The sequence below is a fragment of the Lepidochelys olivacea genome (assembly GCF_965140295.1).
Source record: "Lepidochelys olivacea isolate rLepOli2 genome assembly, chromosome: 9".
NCBI lineage: Eukaryota > Metazoa > Chordata > Testudines > Cheloniidae > Lepidochelys > Lepidochelys olivacea.
Window position 1 is genome coordinate 61,576,144 of NC_140419.1, and position 20,135 is coordinate 61,596,278.

Below are 20,135 nucleotides of genomic sequence, written 5' to 3' on the forward strand. Positions count from 1 at the left end.
TACAGAACAGACATATTTATTGAACGCTTCTGCATTTTCTTCATTATTATTGATAATTCCATTTCCATCTAGTTAATGGACCCATACCGTTGTTAGAATTCTTTTTGTTCCTGTTATACTTTTAAAACTCCTTCTCAATTTCCTTAACTCTACTGGCTGTAGATTTCTCCTTGTGTCTTTGCTTCCCTTATCAATTTTCTGCAATTCCTAGCTTCTGATTTGTATTTGTTACTATCAGCTTCCCCTGTCTTCTATTTATTATAGATGTTTTTTAAAAAATTTTATAGCTGCTTTCACTTCTAAGTTGTTTTTTAAACCAATACTGCCTTCTTCCTTGATGGTTGATTTTTTTTTTTTTTAGGAGCTTTCTTAAACAATTCCTAATGATCAATCACATTTTTCTGAATAAATTCTTCCTCTCAGCAGATTTGGCTCATAATTGTTTTCAGCTTTGTGAGCTTGGCCCTTTTTGAAGCACCAGCTACATATAGCACTGATTTGGACTTTATTCTACGTGCATGTTATAAATGTGATCAAGTCCTGATCACTTGTACCTAAATTACCATTCATTTTAGTTCAGTGATCAGGTCCTCTCTGTCTAGGTCTGTCATAGCATTCCCCAGTGTTAGCTGCAGTGCTTTTTGAGGTAGGAAATTGTTGTCTATAACATTAGAAATTACAAGGACATTTTAGTCCTGACAGCATGAGACCTCCAGTATATGTTGTTCAAATTAAAATCCCTTGTTATGCGGCTTTTTTCCCTTTCTGTCCTAGATAGGTGCAGAGGAGCCAATTTTCATGTGATTAGCAGACACCAACTAATAGCCCACCTTGTGCTGGATCTGTGTGGCTGGGCTGTTTCCTGTTGTGCTGGTGGGGGAGGATGTAGAATCGGTCCCTCCTCACTAATCTGTGCCTCTCTCACTGCTCTCACAGGCCCTGCAATTGGTTTCTCTTCTCTGACGTTCTCAAGAGGCTGAAGCTTTCCTCCCGCATATTCCAGGCTCGCTTCCCGCACTTTGAAATTGCTACCCTGCCCAAGGCGGAGTTCCAGCGTCAGGTGTCCTCGAGCCAGTTGCTGGCCCAGGAGGAGGTGCCAGAGAGCCCCGAGCCACGCCCCCAGGGCCTTGCAGAGACTGTGGAGCTGGTGCGTTACGAGCCAGAGCTACTGCAGCTCCTGGGCTCAGCAGTGGAGTTCCAGGCCTGGAGCAGCTGACGGGGGCTGGAGCTCTCCCCGCATCGGACTGCGTCATGAGGCAATAATATGGACTGATGGGAAGCAGCCTTTTCAATGCCAGCAGCGGGGCCTGGAGTCTTTGGCTGTTTTGCTCTCTCCTTGCAGCCCCTGAACTCCGACTGGGGAGAGACTCCACTTGTCTCCAAGGACTTCCCAGGGTCCCTTTCTAATGAGCAGCAGCAGCTGCAGCTCTCTGCAGGTCCCCTTCTAGCTCAGCCGGAAAGCTTGGACCTGCCCCACTGGGCTACCTTAGCTGGGCCTCCTGGCTGTAGGACCATGGGCTCTGAAGTGAGGGACAGTGGGTGCTTCTGCCCTGCCCCGCCCCGCCCCATAGAACTGCGCCTCTCTCTCAAAAGCTGCCCTCCCCGCAATGTCTTCCATAGTATTTATTTAATTAGTATTTAATTTGTAATGTTTCTTTTGTTTCTGCTGAGTCTGTATCACTGTGATTATTTGAGTCCCAGGCTGTGGTGAAGAGGGCTTCCTCTGGCCCCTCTCCCAGGATGCGCCCAGAGGACACTGCTCTCCCATGAGTAGCTAGCTGTCCAGTGACCGAACTGCTGCGGCCTAGCAGCAAGGGACCAGCTCTCATAACAGTCCCCAGGTTAAATTTTAGGGCCTGTGGGCAGCCCCCTCCCTCACCAGCTTCTCTTGGGGCTGTTTCCTTTCCAAAAGCAAGGCCAGCTGAGAGGTGTTCTCCAGCTCAGGGTTCAGTCTCCCCCAGGTGCTCGCCTGGCTCTCATGCATTTCACTTACATCGCTTGTTTCTGGATTCTTCTGGGCCACTTTGGAGAGGCAGCTGCAGTCCGAGAGCCGCTCTAAAGCCGCAGGCAGAGACTCCAGCTGCCTCCCATCCTCATGGGCTCCTGCTGCTGCTGGAGGGCCGTCCTCCTTGACGCAGCATCTGCATGCAGACAGGCCCCTTTCTCCTCCGCTGCCTGTGCCCCTTTCTTCTGTTCAGAGGAGCAGTTCTACTGCAGAGCGCTGGCCTGAGGGGGCAAGTGCCTGCCCCTGGCAGGAGCAGAGAGCAGGGCTGCACCGCTGTGTAGATGGTACAGTTTTATTGTACAGGTGCTAACAAGGATGCTGAGGACTGGACAATCTGTTTCCTAGCTCTCCCCTGTCCTGCCCTGCAGTGGGAGTGTTGGGTGGTTTTTTCTTTGTGTTGTGTTTCGTCCCAGCCGGGGCAGTTGTAGCCTCCCCCGACCACCACTTGTCTGCCTCCCCCTCCCTGGGACCAGACAGCTCCTTTTTTAAGCTGAGGGTTATTGCCTTTGGGTGTGTATTCTGGCTGCTCTTTCTGATTTCTGTTTTATTATAAACAACCGGCTGTGGTGTCAAAAAACACTTATGTACAGAAAAACCTGCATCAGGCCCTCTGCCTCCTGCCTCTTCTCTCGCTGTGTGTGTAGTGTTCCGTTACCCGTGGGGGGGAGTGGCGGGGGAAAGCACTGTTCTTGGGATGAGAACGCCTGTGCTGGCGGGGTGGAGAGAGAGAAATGACCCTGCCCCTTGGGCTCTGGGAGTTCTCTGCTGTCTGCACTGTGAGATCCACTGCTACAGCGTCTTGTTACTGCTGAGTGAGAACCCAGTCCTGCACCCTTGCTTGCCTGAGGGTAGCATCCTCCTCCAGTGTGCTCTCCTAGAGCCTTGTATCTGCCAGGCTGGGGATCAGCTGAGGCAACTGAAAGCAGGGTGCTCTCTCTACCACTCTGGCCCTGTAGCCTGAACTGCTTTAGTGCAAGCAGAGGGCCACCTATGCTTATGGCTACAGCAGCTGTGTACAGTAAGATGACACAAAAAGGCAAGGCTGGGTTCTCGCTCACTCAGCGTTTTAAATCTTCAGCTGTGCTTCAGCCCAGTTCCATGGAGGAGCTGTTATTCCCAAGGAGAGTAGTACTGGCCTTGGAGCCTAGGCCTGGCCTCTCAATTTTTGTAACCACCTCAGCACACGTGTACAGAAGCTGCTGGGCACCTGCTCACAGGCCAGGGCAGCAGTAGTGAGTAGCATAAGAAAGAACTTCCACCAAGGGTTTGAAGGCCCAGGTATAGACCTCCAGCCCCAGGACCTTGGCCCAGGCATGTCTGCTCTCCAGGGCCTAATGAACAGTGGTGGCAGGGGAAAGAACTGAGCCTAGGCTGTGGTGGAGAGCAGGGGCAATGGAATGAAACTGGTGTGATGGGCCTTTTCTCCTGCCCCAGCCTGTGTATTCATGTGGGAGGGCTCAGTGGGTGGAGCAGGCTGCTCAGGGAGTGTCACAAACATACCCTTTTCCCAGGTGTAGATGATGATGTTGTGTGGGAGTCAGGGAGATAAGGCCATGCTGCTGTACCACTCCTAGCAGCTCCTTGAGATGCTGTAAGCAGAGAGCCTGGTGCTGGGGCATTGCATGTAGTCTCCTAGCTGCACCTTGAAGGAAAGGTCCATAGGGCCGTGCTACAGCCCCACCCCCAGCAAGCTTGGAAAGCAAGCCTGAGACTTCCAGTGCAGCAGGGGCAGCTGGGGGGATGTATGTTCCCTGGAGGAGTCGGGGGGCAGTCCTTCCCCACAGAAGAGGGAAGGGATATGTGCATACTGCCCATGCCCTCCCCTCAAGAGGCCATGAAGAAGCTGGCAGGTGGGGCCTTAGCACCCCATGGCAAGCACCACTCAGAGAAAGCACAAGTGCTCGTAGTTGAGCTAAGCCCAGCTTCTATGGCTGCCTGTTCGTGAGGGCACCACTGGTGCTATGTGGACAGAGTGCAGGCTGGATGCCAGGCCCTAGTGCAATGGACCGAGCTGCTGGGAGCAGAATACACCAGCACAGCCACTCCCATGGAGGGGGCAAGTGTCACTCTGTGGTTTGTGGGGGGGGGCAGTGCATGTACAGTGTGGGGGGAGGGGGGTGGATGATGCTCTTCCAAAGCCAGTTTGCCATGTTGCATGGCACCTGGGCTCTGAACAATGCTAGGCAGGCAGGCCTACCCCTGCCGCATGATCGGTGGACCTGCAGCCCACATGCTATGGGTAATGGAAGGGTTAAATGCCCCTTGGTTGGGAGTGTGGTGGGGATGCTCAGGGCTGGGGGAGGGCACTAGCAGTCTGGGAGTGGGGGGGAGGTCTCAGGGCAGGGGAATAGGGCATGTGAATGTGAAACACCATGAAGCTAGTGTGCGTGGGAGCCTGAACCTGCTCTGCCCTGGCTCTCTGGGCCCCTTGCAATGCCTTCTGGGGCAGAGGCAGTAGGTGCCCAGGCATGGGCCCCTGACTGGCACAGAGGCCAGGCCCTGGCTTGCTGCTCTCGCTCCATGGCCCAGGTTACACATGGGGCTGCTCTATTCTAGTTCCCTGATCATTGGGCTTGGTGGACACCACCAGGCTCCTGAAGGGCTGCTGCTATTCAGCACTGCTCTGTGACCACTGTCATAAAGGGCCCATAAAGCCAGCATTGCAGGGACACCCCATTGCAGGCGAGGCCCCCCCCAGCTCAGTATGCTAGGGGGTGTTGGGGCATAAGAGGTGGCCTAGGGCATCCCTTTTTGCCAGCCTCCCGCCCTGGCAAGGCCCACAGGCCATGGCACCCAGGACACAAGTTAGGGCCAGAAGAGGTCCCAGGAGCCCTGCACTTAGAGCAGTGCAAGCAGCACCTCTGGCTGCCTGCAGCAGCCCTAGTGCAGGGGCCCAGCTGAATTCCCTCCCTCCTGGATAATGGGGAGCAGCTCTCATTCCAGCAGCTGTACTCGGGGCCAGGCCCAGCCGCTAGCTCAGCCCCTTGGCTCAAGCCAGAACACTGCATATTGGGGCCTAGCGTCTCTGCAGATGGCAACTCCTGGATAAGATGAGGAGTGGCACAGCCAGGTGCTGCCACTGCCCTGCCACAGCCCACCACCAGAGTCTGGTGTAAAATGTCTCTTTAATGGGTGAGGGCAAGAAGCAAAGGGCATGCAGCCTGTGAGGCTCCCCTCTCCCAGCGTTCCTGGCCCCAGCAGTCCCCAGCTCTGAGTTGGATCCTGTCAGTCCAGGGAACTAGGCTTTCCCAGCATCCTTTGGAGCCGAGGGTGCATCTGCGCACTTCACACCACATCCCAGCATTCCTCCTTGATGTCACCACTGCCTAGAGACAGCAGAGCTGCAGGGCCTGGGGCAGAGCTGGGCGTTGTCAGGAGCTGAGCCATCCGCTCACCAGGGAACGCCGCCTCCGAGCTGATGGCTAATTCCAGTTCCACCACAGGTGTCAAGCCCACCTTTGGGTGGCTGAGTTGGGTGCAGCTGTCAGTGCCTCCTGCTGGCAGGGCTGCTGTTGCTTTGCCATCCTGGGAGCTGCTTAGAGCTAGTGCCTGGAGCTCCTGGACCTTTGCATGGTCGGGCAGGCTCTCCTGCTGGGATGCCTGTGTCTTCGGCACACCGGCGAGCGTGGTAGGATCACTGGAAAGCAGGCTTGGGAGTGGGTGATCCAGCATCGCCAGGCAGCTGCCGTTGGCCTCCATTGTCCCAATGATGGTGGCAACAACAGTGCCTGGCTGGCCAGTCAGAGCTATTGGCTGGAGCAGACTAGACAAGGAGTGCTGGGTGGCAGCAGGCAGGAGGGGGCCTGCTGCTGGGATATTGCTGCCCGGGCCTGGCAGTGGCTGGGGGAACCCATTCATGGGGAACCCAGGCTGGAGCGGGATCCTGTCCGGAGCAGGGGTGCTGCTTGCAAAAGGAGAACTGGCAGCATTTCCCAGGGCCAGCATTGTGATGAGTGGGATGGGCTGGAGAGTCAGGGACCCCAGCCCCAAGCGACCGGGCAGGAGCGGGGAGCTGGGGAAGGAGAAAGGAAAACGGTCACATGCTGGAGTGAATGTGCAGACTGGGCCCCACCAACCACTGTAGGTGGGGGATGGGAAATCCACCTCCCTCCCCATCCAGGCCCCCACCGCACCCCATATCACCCCTCCGCTGACAGCTGGGGCACGAGCCCCAGTGCTTGTGACCCCCCAGCTGGAGCCTGTGTGCCCAAGGCTCTGTGCTGCCTGCCTCTGCTGACACTGAAATGTTGGCATTGATTGTCACCCATGCACCATAACCCCGCTGCCCTGCCGTGGCTCACTCAGCCTCGGGTCCCCTGCAACTGCCTCTCACTGTGCCGCCCCATCGGGCCTCCTACCACCTCCCCTTCCTGCCCTGCAGCACAGCTCTCCTGCCATGCCTCGCCAGATCCCCCCTTTGCCTCCCATGCCCCTGCAATGTCCCACCAGCTGGGCTCCCTGTCACCCTGTTCCCGAGCCGCTGAGCCCCTCAACACCATTGGCCTCCTCCAGCCCCATCATCTGGACTCATCACCGGCCCTCTTTCCACAACCTGCCTGCCCTGCACCCCTTGTTCTGGGTCCAGCCAACTTCTCCAGAGAGCTGGTAGCTTGGCCATGGAGGGTACCGCTGCCTGGGTGCATGATGGCAGCCATGGTCCTGTGCCCAGGTTTGGCACAGAGGCTGGGCAGAGCCTGTGGCCCTGGCTGGATCCCAACTCCCCTTGCCCAACGCTGCTCTCAGGAGAGTTGGAGGGTCCTGCCTGCAGTGGCCATGGCACCTTTGCCCTGCTGAAGACAAGCTGCCACTGTGAGGGGCTGCCCTGGGGCAAACACCTCCTCCCCCCGGGCCAGGCCCAGCCCTGGCCTGGAGGTTGGTCCACTCCACTCAAGGCAGTGTCAATGCAATGGTGGGCGAGACATTGTGTGGCCAGAGTCCATGCAGCCCCCCCCCCCCCCCCCAAGCCTGTGCTGGGGGAGAGGGGCTGGGGCATGGCTGGCATTCCTCAGCCCTGCATGTTGCAGAACGTGCCCTTCCTCCAGGCACTTACCCCACGGCATGGGCGGGTGGCATGCTGGCCCCCCGCTGCACCTTGGGGGCAGGACACGGTGCAGCTGTGGGCTCCCGAGGCTGGGTCACTGGTGCAGTCTCCCTCTTGCTGCGAGTGGGGAACAGGGCACTCTGGAGGGGGGCAGTCCTGGAAGAGGGCCTGGGGGCCGAGCGGCTGGCTCTGGGGTTCACAGTGCCCACTGTTTCCCCCTCATCCTCAATCACCACCAGGTCCTTGGGCATCTCCTTGAACTGATATACCAGCCGCTGCCCTTCCACCTTGGCCAGAATGCCACGCTGGTAATAGTACCTGGGGATGTCACCAATGCAGCATGGGACTGGGATCTCCCCATCCCCCAGTGCCACAACCTCCCCCCCCCCGCCTCCTCCAGAGACAAAACCGACCCCCCATTGCTCTCCTGCATCCCCACTCCGGCTCCACACCCTGGCCCCTGCACAGCCCCCCCTTATCCAATCAGCTCTGCACCCTCCCATGGGGCTCACCCCAGCACTGTAACCCCCCCCACCGCTCCCCTGCATCCCCACCTCAGCTCCACGCCCTGGCCCCTGCAGAACCCCCCTTACCCCATCAGTGCTGCACCCTCCGACACAGCTCTCCACCCCCCACTGTAGCCCCCCACACCGCTCCGCTCCTGCCACCATCCCTGCAACCCCCACCCCCCCAGCTGGAGGACCCTACCGCAGTGCCCGGCCCATGGTTTCATAGTTCATGCTGGGTTTGTTCTTTTGCTTTCCCCACAGCCTGGACACTGCCTTGGAGTCCACCAGCTTGAAGATGCCCCTGTCTCGCTGGGTCCATTTGATGTACTTGGGGCAGGTGTTCCTGTCCTGGAGCAGTGCCAGCAGGAACTCCCACAGGTAGAGGGCGTTACCTGGGGGGGAGGGCAGGGAATGGTGGGCGTGAGGGGCAGGCAGTGCACAGCCCTGGGAAGGGGCATCCCAGACCCTCCTCTCCTCTGAACTGCCCCCTGTGCTGAGGAGCCCAGTGCAGCCCTTGTTGTTCTAAGGGCAAGGAGTCAGGGCCCTACTGAGCCCCCGTGAGCCAGCCCATTGCCCCATGCGCCACCCCATTGCTAGCCCGAGTGCCCTCCCTCTGCAGCAGTAGCGAATGTAAGCCCTAGGTCCACAGCCCAGGCAGAGTGGAGAGCTGTTAATCAGTGCACTGCGGGTGCGGGCCACTCCCAGCTGACGTGTTGCAGAGTCTCAGCTCTCCTTCACAATGGGCTCTAACCCTCCTGGCTGCAAGGAAACCGTCACCGCATGTAAGGCACAGACAGGAGGGATGCGTCTGTCAAGACCAGCTAAGCAGCTCAGAGCTGTAGGCGAGTGCAGGGGAACTGCTGGGAAATCCTCTCAGTATCAGCACTGTTGGTGTCCAAGCACCAAAGAGGAGGAGGAGAGGCCTGGATACAGCTGCACAGAACGTCATCGCCTGCGGGTGGCATCTCGTCCCGGCCTGGGCAGAGGGCAGAGCCTGGGGAAGTACAACCACTCATTTTCTCCACTCTGAACCCTGCAACTCTGTGCAGTACGGATGCTGCCTCCTGGCCCAGGGAGCCTGGACTGATCTAGGGACATTAGCAGGAGCCAGAAAGTTCACCCAGCAGCCCCTGGCAGAGAGCGAGTCACCATTATCCACAGCAACACTGGACTGCTCCTGTCCCACTAGGCCTCCCCACATGGGCTGGAGGCTAGAGCTTTCCCAGGCTGCCATCCTGCTGCGCGCAGTTTGTCATAGAATCATAGAATATCAGGGTTGGAAGGGACCTCAGGAGGTCATCTAGTCCAACCCCCTGCTCAAAGCAGGGCCAATCCCCAATTTTTGCCCCAGATCCCTAAATGGCCCCCTCAAGGATTGAACTCACAACCCTGGGTTTAGCAGGCCAATGCTCAAACCACTGAGCTATGTCTGCCCCCCAAAGCTATCCCTTTGTCCTGCTGTCAGGGGAAAGGGGACTCTGCCGGGGCTGGGGGAGCTGCCTGGGCTACATTCAGAGCCCAAGGTGAGAAGGGCCCATTGTGATCAGCTAGTCTGTCCCCTGCACTCCACAGGCCAGAGAGCTGCCCCACAGGAATCCCTAGGTGATGAGGGAGGGCACTCTGCTGCAGCTGCCAGGCTAGTGGTGGGATGGGCGTGTGGGCAGGGCTCCCTGCCCTGAGTCAGACTGGCCAGGGGGCTCAGCCAGGCACGAAGTGTCTCCCATTCGCTCAGCAGCCTCTGGCTGATGATTTGCCCCATCAGGTGCTCAGCCAAACTCGTCTGCTCCCTGCCAAGCTACAGGAGCCGTTTGCTGTGGCCCTGTCCAACCTGACATCTCCCAGCCTGTCCCCCCTCCATGCTGCTCACTACCTTTGCCGTCCTTGGTCTTCCTGCAGATTGGAAAGCCTGGGGTGGTGATGGGGGAAAGGCAGCGGGGGGACTTCGGCTTGCGACCTGCAAGAGGAAGACAGGAGAAAGGAAGAGCACAGCCTCAACCCTCCTACCACCCAACCTGCCTCTCCATGGGCCTCCCCTAGGCCACCAGCTATTCTCACAGCAGGCGCTGGACCTCCTACTCCTGCAGCATCCTCTGAGTGGGGCCTGGGCACTGCACCTCCCCTGGATTCACTTCAGAGAGCAGCTTCCCTCTGACAGGTCAGGCTGTGGACACAGTGTCTGTCTGTCTCTCCATGGACACACTGGGACGGTGCTGTGTACACAGCCCAGAATCACTGCCCTCCCCACTGAAACGTAGCCATCGTCCGCTGGGGTAAGACTGCCGCTGTTCAAGATCAGGACAGCATACGATCACTACTGCAGGGTTGCTGTCTTCCCATCACAGTCCTGCACAGCACCACACTCGCCTCCAGTGTATCAGTGCTGGGTGAGAGGGGGGTGACCGGCCAACACTGTAGGGTTGGGTCTCAAGAGTCACACAATGGTGATGGAGACAGGCTCAGACCAGAGCAGCTAGTGGGGGTGATGTTGTCTCCACACCCTGGTGCACGGTACTGGGCAGGGGAGGTGGGCTAGGAGCTGGGGGCGGGGCCAGCACTGGTCATGGGGCAGGATACAAGATAATGATACAAGATAATGATGTCTCTGGTCCATAGTGGCGGAGAGGCAGGAGGACAGCTGGTTTGGCCAGTGTGTGGGGAGCTGCAGTGCAGGGAATGGCGATGGAGGTGGGATGTCCCGGGCAGGTTGGGCAGGGCCCTGGGGCAGGGTTAGGGCTGGTAGCTGGGACTCACGGGGATGCGGCATGTGCGTGCCAACGAGGAGGCTGGCTCTGCGCCAGGCGCTCCCCGCCAACAGAACAGGACATGTCACAGGCCCCAGGAGCCCTGCTGGGAGAGGAGGGCATAGCATGCACAGGATTTAGGGGACCCAGGTTACCTTTCCTCCTGGGCTGCTTCCCTGTTTGCTTCCTGGTGGACCCAGGCAGGGGATTCTCCTCATCCTCAGACCTGAGCAGGCCGCTGGCTTCCCCCAGACCCAGGGGGCAGGCCCCTCTGTCCAGGGAAGCCCCCGTGCCACCAACTACAAGGGATACAATGGGAGGGAAGCCTGGCTAAACATGGGGCACCAGATCAGCATCACGCCCCTAGGACCCTCACTTAGACTGGGCCATGCCAGCGACTCCCCCGCCCACCAAGATGCAGCCACCCTGAAAGAAGGCCTCTAACCTGCAAATAGACCCTATCTAGGTGTGAGCACCTCCAACCCTCCTACCCCGCCCACAGGAGGGGAGAGCCACCTTGCCCTGATGCTCCCCCGTGAGTGGGGGAAGGCCCCCAGCCACCACTCTGTGAGAGGGCACGGGCCCTTGTACTGCCTGTGAGGGGGTGGGGCCAGTTCCTCCTCCCCATGAGATGGGAAGGGCTCTTGCCTGCCCTGTGAGAGGGGAAGGCCCCCAGCCCTGTCCCTCCCACAACCTAAGAGGGGAGGGCCACTGCCCAGGAAAGGCGACTCACGCAGGCGCTTCTCATCCAAGATGTTGTTGGGTGACTCCACCCAGAGCAGGCCCTCGCCAGCTGCAATGGGGGGTAACGGCTGCTCAGCGTCACCTGCAGAGTAACAGCCTGTGTCAGTCCAGCCCCCCCAACTTCAGGGGGAACGGAACCAACCTGGGGCACCCACCTTCTGCCAGGCTTTTCAAAGAGCCCAGCCCCCAGCAGCACCTATTGTTTCGGTAGGGATGATGGGGCCGTTCCCCCTCTCGGTGCAGGCTCCATGCAGACTCTGGCAGGCAGTGCTGCACAAGGTTTCCTTGACCCCATCAAGGCTGGAGCCATGTCACTGCCCCTGCCAGTGGAGATGGTGGTGCATAAACATGCGGCTTGCTAGCTGCATCATCATATGCAGGGCTGGAGCTAGACTGGCTCTGCACACCAGGGGAGAGCCCTGAGCTCAGCTCTGCTGGGTCTCAGCAAAGGCCTGGCTTTTGGAGTCTTAGGGGATCTGCAATGGATGAAACGCCCTCTTCCCCCTTTGCCCCCGTATGACCCACCTGGCACTGTGACACTGTCCCCAACAACCTGCGGCTCGGGCTTGTCCAGCAGCCCATCTGCCATGATGCCACTGGGGACCTCATCCAGTTCCAGCCCCGAATACACACACAGCAGGTCTGTGCAGGGAAGCTGCTCCTCCAGTGGGGCAGGAAAGGCCAGTGGGTCATCAAGCTGCAGGGGAACAGACATACATCATACACAGTGCAGCTTGAGACTATCCCCCAGCATGCTTAGCACACACCCCCAGAGATCTCAGGCCCAGCCATTGTGATGGGATGCCTCAGGTGCAACCTGGAACTGTGGGACCGCTGTGCCCCCTAAACTCTCTGGCCTGGGCTGTCTCTCCAAATGCTTTGCTAGTGACAAGCAGCAAACCCCTCCAGACGCTGTTATCACTCAGCACAACAGCAGGGGGAGCCCCACACCCAGCTGGATTGCATGAATGCTCCCTGAGCCACTCACGAATCACACAGAGAAAGGCACTGGCCAATTTCCCCCAGCTTCCCATGCTTGCACCCCAGAGCTGTACCGTCTTGCCCTGGTCAGAAGCTTGACCAGTGTAAATTTATTACCCGGTCTACCCCTCCCTCAGCATGGAAAGGTCATGCACCAGCCTTTGTAGCCTGAGCTGAGATTTCCCAAGCACTTCAACCAAACCAAATTGTTTTAGATAAAATTTCAGGATCCTGACACAGGGAAGAAAGGAGTCCAGGAGAGCTGGCTGTATTTTAAAGAACCTTATTGAGGTTACAGGGACAAACCATCCCGATGTGTAGAAAGAATAGTAAATATGGCAGGCGACCAGCTTGGCTTAACAGTGAAATCCTTGCTGATCTTAAACACAAAAAAGAAGCTTATAAGAAGTGGAAGATTGGACAAATGACCAGGGAAGAGTATAAATATATTGCTCGGGCATGCAGGAGAGAAATCAGGAAGGCCAAATCACACCTAGAGTTGCAGCTAGCAAGAGATGTTAGGAGTAACAAGAAGGGTTTCTTCAGGTATGTTAGCAACAAGAAGAAAGTCAAGGAAAGTGTGGGACCCTTACTGAATGAGGGGAGCAAATCTAGTGACAGAGGATGTGGAAAAAGCTAATGTACTCAATGCTTTTTTTGCCTCTTGTCTTCACGAACAAGGTCAGCTCCCACACTACTGCACTGGGCAGCACAGCATGGGGAGGAGGTGACTACCCTTCTGTGGGGAAAGAAGTGGTTCGGGACTATTTAGAAAAGCTGGATGAGCACAAGTCCATGGGGCCGGATGTGCTGCATCCAAGAGTGCTAAAGGAGTTGGCGGATGTGATTGCAGAGCCATTGGCCATTATCTTTGAAAACTCGGTGATCGGGGGACGTCCCGGATGACTGGAAAAAGGCTAATGTAGTGCCCATCTTTAAAAAAGGGAAGGAGGAGGATCCTGGGAACTACAAGCCAGTCAGCCTAACCTCAGTCCCTGGAAAAATCATGGAGCAGGTCCTCAAGGAATCAATTCTGAAGCACTTAGAGGACAGGAAAGTGATCAGGAACAGCCAGCATGGATTCACCAAGGGCAAGTCATGCCTGACTAATCTAATTGCCTTCTATGACGAGATAACTGGCTCTGTGGATGAGGGGAAACCAGTGGACGTGTTGTTCCTTGACTTTAGCAAAACTTTTGACACGGTCTCCCACAGTATTCTTGCCAGCAAGTTAAAGAAGTATGGGAAGGATGAATGGACTATAAGGTGGACAGAAAGTTGGCTAGATTGTCAGGCTCAACGGGTAGTGATCAATGGCTCCATGTCTAGTTGGCAGCCGGTATCAAGTGGAGTGCCCCAAGGGTCGATCCTTGGGCCGGTTTTGTTCAATATCTTCATAAATGATGTGGAGGATGGTGTGGATTGCACCCTCAGAAACTTTGCAGATGACACTAAACTGGGAGGAGAGGTAGATACGTTGGAGGGTAGGGATAGGATACAGAGGGACCTAGACAAATTAGAGGATTGGGCCAAAAGAAATCTGATGAGGTTCAACAAGGACAAGTGCAGAGTCCTGCACTTAGGACGGAAGAATCCCATGCACCGCTATAGACTAGGGACCAAATGGCTAGGCAGCAGTTCTGCAGAAAAGGACCTAGGGGTTACAGTGGATGAGAAGCTGGATATGAGCCAACAGTGTGCCCCTGTTGCCAAGAAGGCCAATGGCATTTTGGGATGTATAAGTAGGGGCATTGCCAGCAGATCGAGGGATGTGATCGTTCCACTCTATTCGACATTGGTGAGGCCTCATCTGGAGTACTGTGTCCAGTTTTGGGCCCCACACTACAAGGATGTGAAAAAATTAGAAAGCGTCCAGCGGAGGACAACAAAAATGATTAGGGGACTGGAACACATGACTTATGAGGAGAGGTTGAGGGAACTGTGATTGTTTAGTCTGCGGAAGAGAAGAATGAGGGGGGATCTGATAGCTGCTTTCAACTACCTGAAAGGGGGTTCCAAAGAGGATGAATCTAGACTGTTCTCAGTGGTAGCAGATGACAGAACAAGGAGTAATGGTCTCAAGTTGAAGTGGGGGAGGTTTAGGTTGGATATTAGGAAAAACTTTTTCACTAAGAGGGTGGTGAAACACTGGAATGCGTTACCTAGGGAGGTGGTGGAATCTCCTTCCTTAGAAGTTTTTAAGGTCAGGCTTGACAAAGCCCTGGCTGGGATGATTTAGTTGGGGATTGGTCCTGCTTTGAGCAGGGAGTTGGACTAGATGACCTCCTGAGGTCCCTTCCAACCCTGATATTCTATGATTCTATGAGTCTATGATTCTATAAACCAGATTTATTAACTACAGAAAGATAGATTTTAAGTGATTATAAGTGGTAGGCATAAGGGGTCAGAGATAGTTACCAATGAAAATAAAAGATAAGTGCACAATCTAAATCTTAAACCTTATTACACTAGGCAGTATTTGGATCAAGCAATTTTCTCATCCCACTGGATGTTACAGTTCTTAATACACAGGCCTCCCTTAAGCCTAGACCAGTCCCCTCAGTTAAAGATTTTGTCTTCTCAGCGTTCCTGTTGCTTCCAGCGTAGGTAGGGGAGGAGAAAGGTCAAGGCATGCTGCTGCTGTTCCCTATTTTATATCCTCAGTCCGTGTGCCTAGAAGACACTTGCGCAGACATGTCCTGGTGGGCTTTGCTGAGTCACTGGGCTGGGCAATTCCCCAGGGTGTGGTCTTGTGCAACTGAGATATAGAGTTGAGCAGTCCCATTGTGTGGTGTTTAGGCAGCCCTCTTTGAACTGTAAATCCCTTGATTACACTCCCCTGCTGATTAATGGTAGTTGAGCACCCTCCTGGAAAGGGGTCCTTTGTATGTCACTAGCAAACTTACAACATATTTCAGTAACAACCGTACAGCAAAATCTCATAGCTTCATACACACTAATGACAGATATTTGGACAGAACAACGAGTTTCAGCAGAGCATGACCTTTCCTAGGATATTTTATATGGCATGCTTTGTACAAAACAGATCACAGTTACATGACGGTGGTGAATATGGGGGTTCCAGGGTTTTGCTTTGAGGTAGACACCCATACATTCCAAACACACCTCTCCAGGGGCAGGCTCTCTCCCTGAAATGCATTGCACCCCATGCAACAGACAGTCATTCTCTAGGTTGGAAGGAGGGACAAGGAATCCCAAGCCCCTGCACAGCTCCCATCCCTCAGCGGCTCTGCTGCCTGGCTGCACAGAACCCCCCACCCCCACCTCTGCGTGCATGGCTGGCCAGTGTAGCCATTGTGGCTGCCCCACCCCACAGTAAGGCGCCCCACACACTCCTAGCAATGCCCCAAGGGGGACAAATTCCAGAGTGCCAGTGGTTGGATTGGCTGCTGCATGACTCGCTGCTGTCGGGTCACTGCGAGAGCAGTCCTGACCCTTTGCAGAGATGCAGGCACAGGGCCCGCTCTGGCACCCAGTAGCGCTGCTCTGAATGCAGAGTAAGGGCCTCGCAGGCTGGCTGGCTACACCACAGATGAGAGCAGAAAGTGGCCAGAGCAAGGGAGATGCAGGTACATGCCACTGGAGGGCAGCACTGTGTCTCCTAAAGAAGCCTCCTGGAACAGGGGCTGCTGAGTTGCAGCCAACCACTGATGGAGAGTGCACTGCTCCCTCCTGCTACTCCTAGCTCAGTCTGAGTCGGTCTGCACCTCCCAGCCCCTTGGCTTCAGCCCTGCAGCAGCTGTCAGCCCCCAGGAGTGCCTGGCCTGCTTCCCCAGTCTCCTCTCCCTATAGCATAGCTGGGTCTTTGCTGTAACAGGGCGACACCCGATTGCCTGCTTAGCCCGTATGGCTTACACCTGCCTAGCTGTGTCAGTATATCAGAGAGACAAGCTTGGCTCTCTCACCAACAGAAGTTGGTCCAATAAAGGATATGACCTCTCACATCTTGTCTCCCTAATAGCATTGCCATCACTGTGTAAATGTGTCTTCCTACTCTTCCAGATGTTTAAAAAATGAGAAAATGATTCTCTGGCTTTGCCAGTTCTTGCCTTCACTCCTTTAATGGGCTGGCCATTAGCAGACATTGTACTTAAAAGTTAACCAAAGTCATCAACTCTTTCATACTCTTCTCCATCAGTCATACATGTGTCAATATTGACAGCATTCTCTGCTATCCCCATAATCTTGGTCTCCTGCATACTGACACGAATACTGATTGGCAGCTTTTACATTTATGCTCATAAAGACTCTTTGCATTCCATCCACGTTGGTATCCATATGACTATGTCATCTGCAAACTCTAGGACCCACAGTTTATCTCCCATCTCTCCGTCACTCATCTCATTACAAAGTCTAAGACAATGCAGAAGAGAAGTGGGGAAAGTACACAGCCTTGCCTTACATCAATAACAATTTTAAACTGTTCCTTGTCTCCACCATGCAGACTCGTCATACAAAGCTTTTATCCATTTGCAATTTTTGCTGGAATTCCATAGTGTCTTGGGATCTTCCAGAGGGCTTTTCTATGGAAACTGTCGAATGATTTGTGAAATCAATGAAGTAAAAACCTTCTTCTGCTGGTATTCTAAGCTTCCCTGGCGGTGAAAACCTGATCTGAACACAACCTTTCGGATCAAAATCCAGCCTGTTCATTCCTGGGTACTTTGTAAACGGCAATTTTCATCCTATTCAAAATGAGCGTGCAAAACACTTTCCCAGGTACAGGGAGACGTGTCATCCCACTCCACGTAACACAAAAAGGCTGGGTCCCCGTTTTAGGGATTTTTACAGGTGACACCTCTTCTCCAGTCTTTAGGGCAGGTCTCCTTTCCCCAGCCCATGCTACACAGCCTGCACACGTAATTCACCATGACTTCCTTTCCAGCACTTAACATTTCACTGTGCATCTTACCACAGCTTGGGGTTTTAACTCTCTTCAGCTGACTTATGGTCTTACTTGTTTTCTCAAAAGCAATTACTCCTAATGAGATGGGTAAGTCCACTGTTTCCTCACAACTCGCAATGTGTGTTAGTGGTTCTGGCTGACTGAGCACAGCCTGGACATGAAACACTCGGTCCTTCCTCTGTGGTTAAAATCATATCATCTCGGGCTTCACAACACGACAACAGTTTGAGAACTGTGAGAACAGTTGTTCGGGTATTAGGAATCCCCTCTCTTATACAATTCCTCATCTTCTCTCGCTTTGGTAGCCATCCAGTGTCCTGTCTCTTCTGGCTGATCTATCAACTTCCTCGTTTTTGTCATGCTGCATAGTCTTGCTGTAGAACAGTTCTTTTACTGCTAGCTTGTTCACACTGAACTCTTCTTTAATTCTTTCCTCAAGCCTCCCTGTATTTAGTTGGAGCCATTCTTCTGTCTTAGATTTTCTCACTCCTGCACACAAGGCTCGTCGGGAGAAAAATAAATGCTCCCCTGAGCCAACAGAAAGGGCTCTGGGATGCTTAGAACTCCAGCGGGGACAAGTCATTGTGCAAATGCCCATTCCCTGCCAAACACTGCCCCCTGGTACTAAGGCAAGATCCTGCCATAGGGCTCAGCCCCAGAGCACCAAAGCATCAAGCTCAGAGTCAAACTCAGCTGGCTGATTCCCACTGGACTCTCAAGGGGGAACCCTTGCCCCCATTTGCAGCCCTTCCCCTGCTAACAGCACCAGCGGGGTTATGGTTTGATCACACGACCTCCCCTGGCAGGGATTTAGGACTGCCCCCCCTGCACATTTCATAGTATCCTCCTGCCCCCAGACAGACACACCGGTGAGGCTGGTCCCCACTGCAGACAGGGTAGGAATGGGAGTGGAGTGCGTGCATCTGTCCCTAGACCCTACCTGGTGTATCTCCTCCAAGCTGCTGCTGGCAAATTCAAATCCCAGATCAGTGGGGTGGGCAGCTAGTGACATGGCCCAGCATCAGAGACAGGCACTGGCAGGAGAGATGGAGGGAGCTGTGGTGCCTTTGCCCTGCGGGAGCCGGTGTGACAGGACTGCAGCTGTCCGCAGCTTCATAGGGATGGCAGGGAAAGGCTGCTCCGCACAACTGGCCCAGCCCAGGGATCTGGATGAGGGATCCCCTCGGCTACCGCTGCATGCTGAGCAATGTCTCCACAGGCCAGGGCCTGCCAGAGAGAGAAAGAGATGTTACTGCTCTACTGTGCGGGAGCCAGCCAGAGGGAGCAGCTCATCGGCCCCCCAAGGGCTCCCCACGCCACAGTCCCCAGGCCCCACTCCCCTGCTTGCTCCCTGCCCCTATATTCTCCAGGCCTCCCCCACCCCGTACCCCCACACTCCTGAGGCCCCACATGCTCCCCAACCCTGCAATTCCCACGCCTAGGATTGCCAACTCTGACTGAAGCTATTCCAGGAGATTTTTCCCCCGAACATGATGTAATGTCATTTTCTTAAAATATCCTACTAAAATCTCCTGGATTGCTTTCTGTAGTCACCAGGAGATGGAGGCCGATTCCGGGAGACTCCAGGCCAAGTCTGGAGGGTTGGCACCCCTCCCCAGGCCTCCCTCCCCCCACGCTGCAATTCCCAGGCCTCCCCCGCCCCACCATCCCCAGGCCTCCACCTCCCCGACACACTCCCTGACCCCGCACTGCCCAGGCCCCACAGCCCCGCATGCTCCCCGCCCCTGCACTCCCCAGGCCTCCCCCTCCCCGCAGTCTCCAGGCCTCTTTCCCAACCTCCCACATTCTCCTCACTGCTCTGACCCCCGATATTCCCCAGCTCTGCACCAAACAGGGTGATAAGAATTGGAACGTGTTCTGAGCAGCTCATGCAGGGGGCAGTGCATCACAAACCAATCCCAATATTCAGGAAACATGATTTCTTTACCCTAACTGCTTACTAGAGTCGTTCGTCTTCCCTCTATTAATCAATGCTAATTTCCTTGTCACTCTGCTGAAGTTAAAGCAGAGTCAGCAGAGGAATTGCAGTGCATTCTGCATTCTTAAACCAGACATTTTCATCTCGGGGCCAGGCTCCCCACAGGCTCCCTGCAGAGTGTAGGCATAGAGCAAGGTGCCCCACACACGTTCCCTGAGAGCTGCCAAGGCCAGGGCTCAGTTCAATGCCCACAGCATGTCGCCATGAGGTACCCAGTACTGTGGCAACACACCACCTGCCAATGTTCTGGTTCCAGCAGAGCCCGTCTCACTGCACAAGTGCTTTTCACTTGTAGGTGCAGTAGTTCGGCAATGCAGGGTACAAACTTTACACTGACTGCCTTTCTCTATCACTTCCCCAAGCGGGCAGTGGGTGTCATGTCCAAGCAGAGAGAAATCCTTGTGACCGAGCTCAATTTGGGGAAGAGCCAAGCCCTTTTTTGAGCCCCGGGGGTGCGCAAAAAATGGTAGAAGAACAAGATGATTTTGTAAAATGCTGGTTTTGGGGGGGAATATAACACAGGAACCTCTTGTTCAAATAAACCCAAAGGTGGATCTTAATCTGCCCCCACCATGAGGCATAACAAATTTCAAGCCAATCCAAATCAGCATGTGGATTTTAGAGCACGTAGAGCCCACCTTTAAACAGGAAGCCATGCTCAGCCTTAGTAACAGCCCAGCTGGTGCCATGCTATAACACAAGGGAGGCAGTGTGGCCTAGTGGATAGGGCACTGAACGAGTACACGGGACAGCTGAGTTCTAGTCCCAGCTCTACCACTGGCCTGCTAGGTGATCTTGGGCATGTTCCTGCACCCCTCTGTGCCTCAGTTTCCCCATCTGTAAAATGGGGATAAGGATGCTGACCTGCTTTCTAAATCGTTTTGAGATCTGCAGTTGAAAAGGGCTGTCAGAGCAAGGTATTAGTATCTCTTGGCAATGAGAGCAGGGAGCCTTGTTCCTAAGTGCAGCTATTCCCATGTCTGTTCCATGTAGGGTGACCAGATGTCCTGATTTTATAGGGACAGTACGATTTTTGGGTCTTTTTCTTATATAAGTTCCTATTGCCCTCCACCCCCGTCCCAATTTTTCACACTTGCTGTCTGGTCACCCTAGTTCCATGCAGTTGAGGTTGTGTGCTGTTGCATTGCCGGCAGGCCTGCAGTGAGCAAGTGGGGGTCGTGCTAGGAA

At 54.9% G+C, this 20,135-nt stretch overlaps 2 protein-coding genes across 3 annotated transcripts in view; one reads left to right on the forward strand and one right to left on the reverse strand.

Annotated features, from left to right (window-relative positions):
• The window catches only part of BCORL1 (BCL6 corepressor like 1), a 47,364-nt gene extending 44,753 nt beyond the window's left edge, over positions 1-2,611 (forward strand). For both annotated transcript variants that reach the window (XM_084638840.1, XM_084638841.1), the window contains one exon: positions 937-2,611. In XM_084638840.1, coding sequence (XP_084494966.1) covers positions 937-1,216 — 280 coding nt within the window. In that variant the 3' untranslated portion in view covers positions 1,217-2,611. The remainder of the gene's footprint in view (positions 1-936) is intronic.
• A 2,524-nt stretch (positions 2,612-5,135) lies between these two features.
• ELF4 (E74 like ETS transcription factor 4) overlaps positions 5,136-20,135 on the reverse strand; it is a 40,095-nt gene continuing 25,095 nt past the window's right edge. The window contains exons 2-9 of the mRNA XM_084640323.1: positions 17,889-18,175; positions 11,566-11,737; positions 11,030-11,122; positions 10,452-10,595; positions 9,426-9,509; positions 7,755-7,947; positions 7,056-7,364; positions 5,136-6,017 (exon numbers count right to left, since the gene is read on the reverse strand). Of these exons, the coding sequence (XP_084496449.1) occupies positions 5,291-6,017; positions 7,056-7,364; positions 7,755-7,947; positions 9,426-9,509; positions 10,452-10,595; positions 11,030-11,122; positions 11,566-11,737; positions 17,889-17,960 (1,794 nt within the window). The 5' untranslated portion in view covers positions 17,961-18,175 and the 3' untranslated portion in view covers positions 5,136-5,290. The remainder of the gene's footprint in view (positions 6,018-7,055; positions 7,365-7,754; positions 7,948-9,425; positions 9,510-10,451; positions 10,596-11,029; positions 11,123-11,565; positions 11,738-17,888; positions 18,176-20,135) is intronic.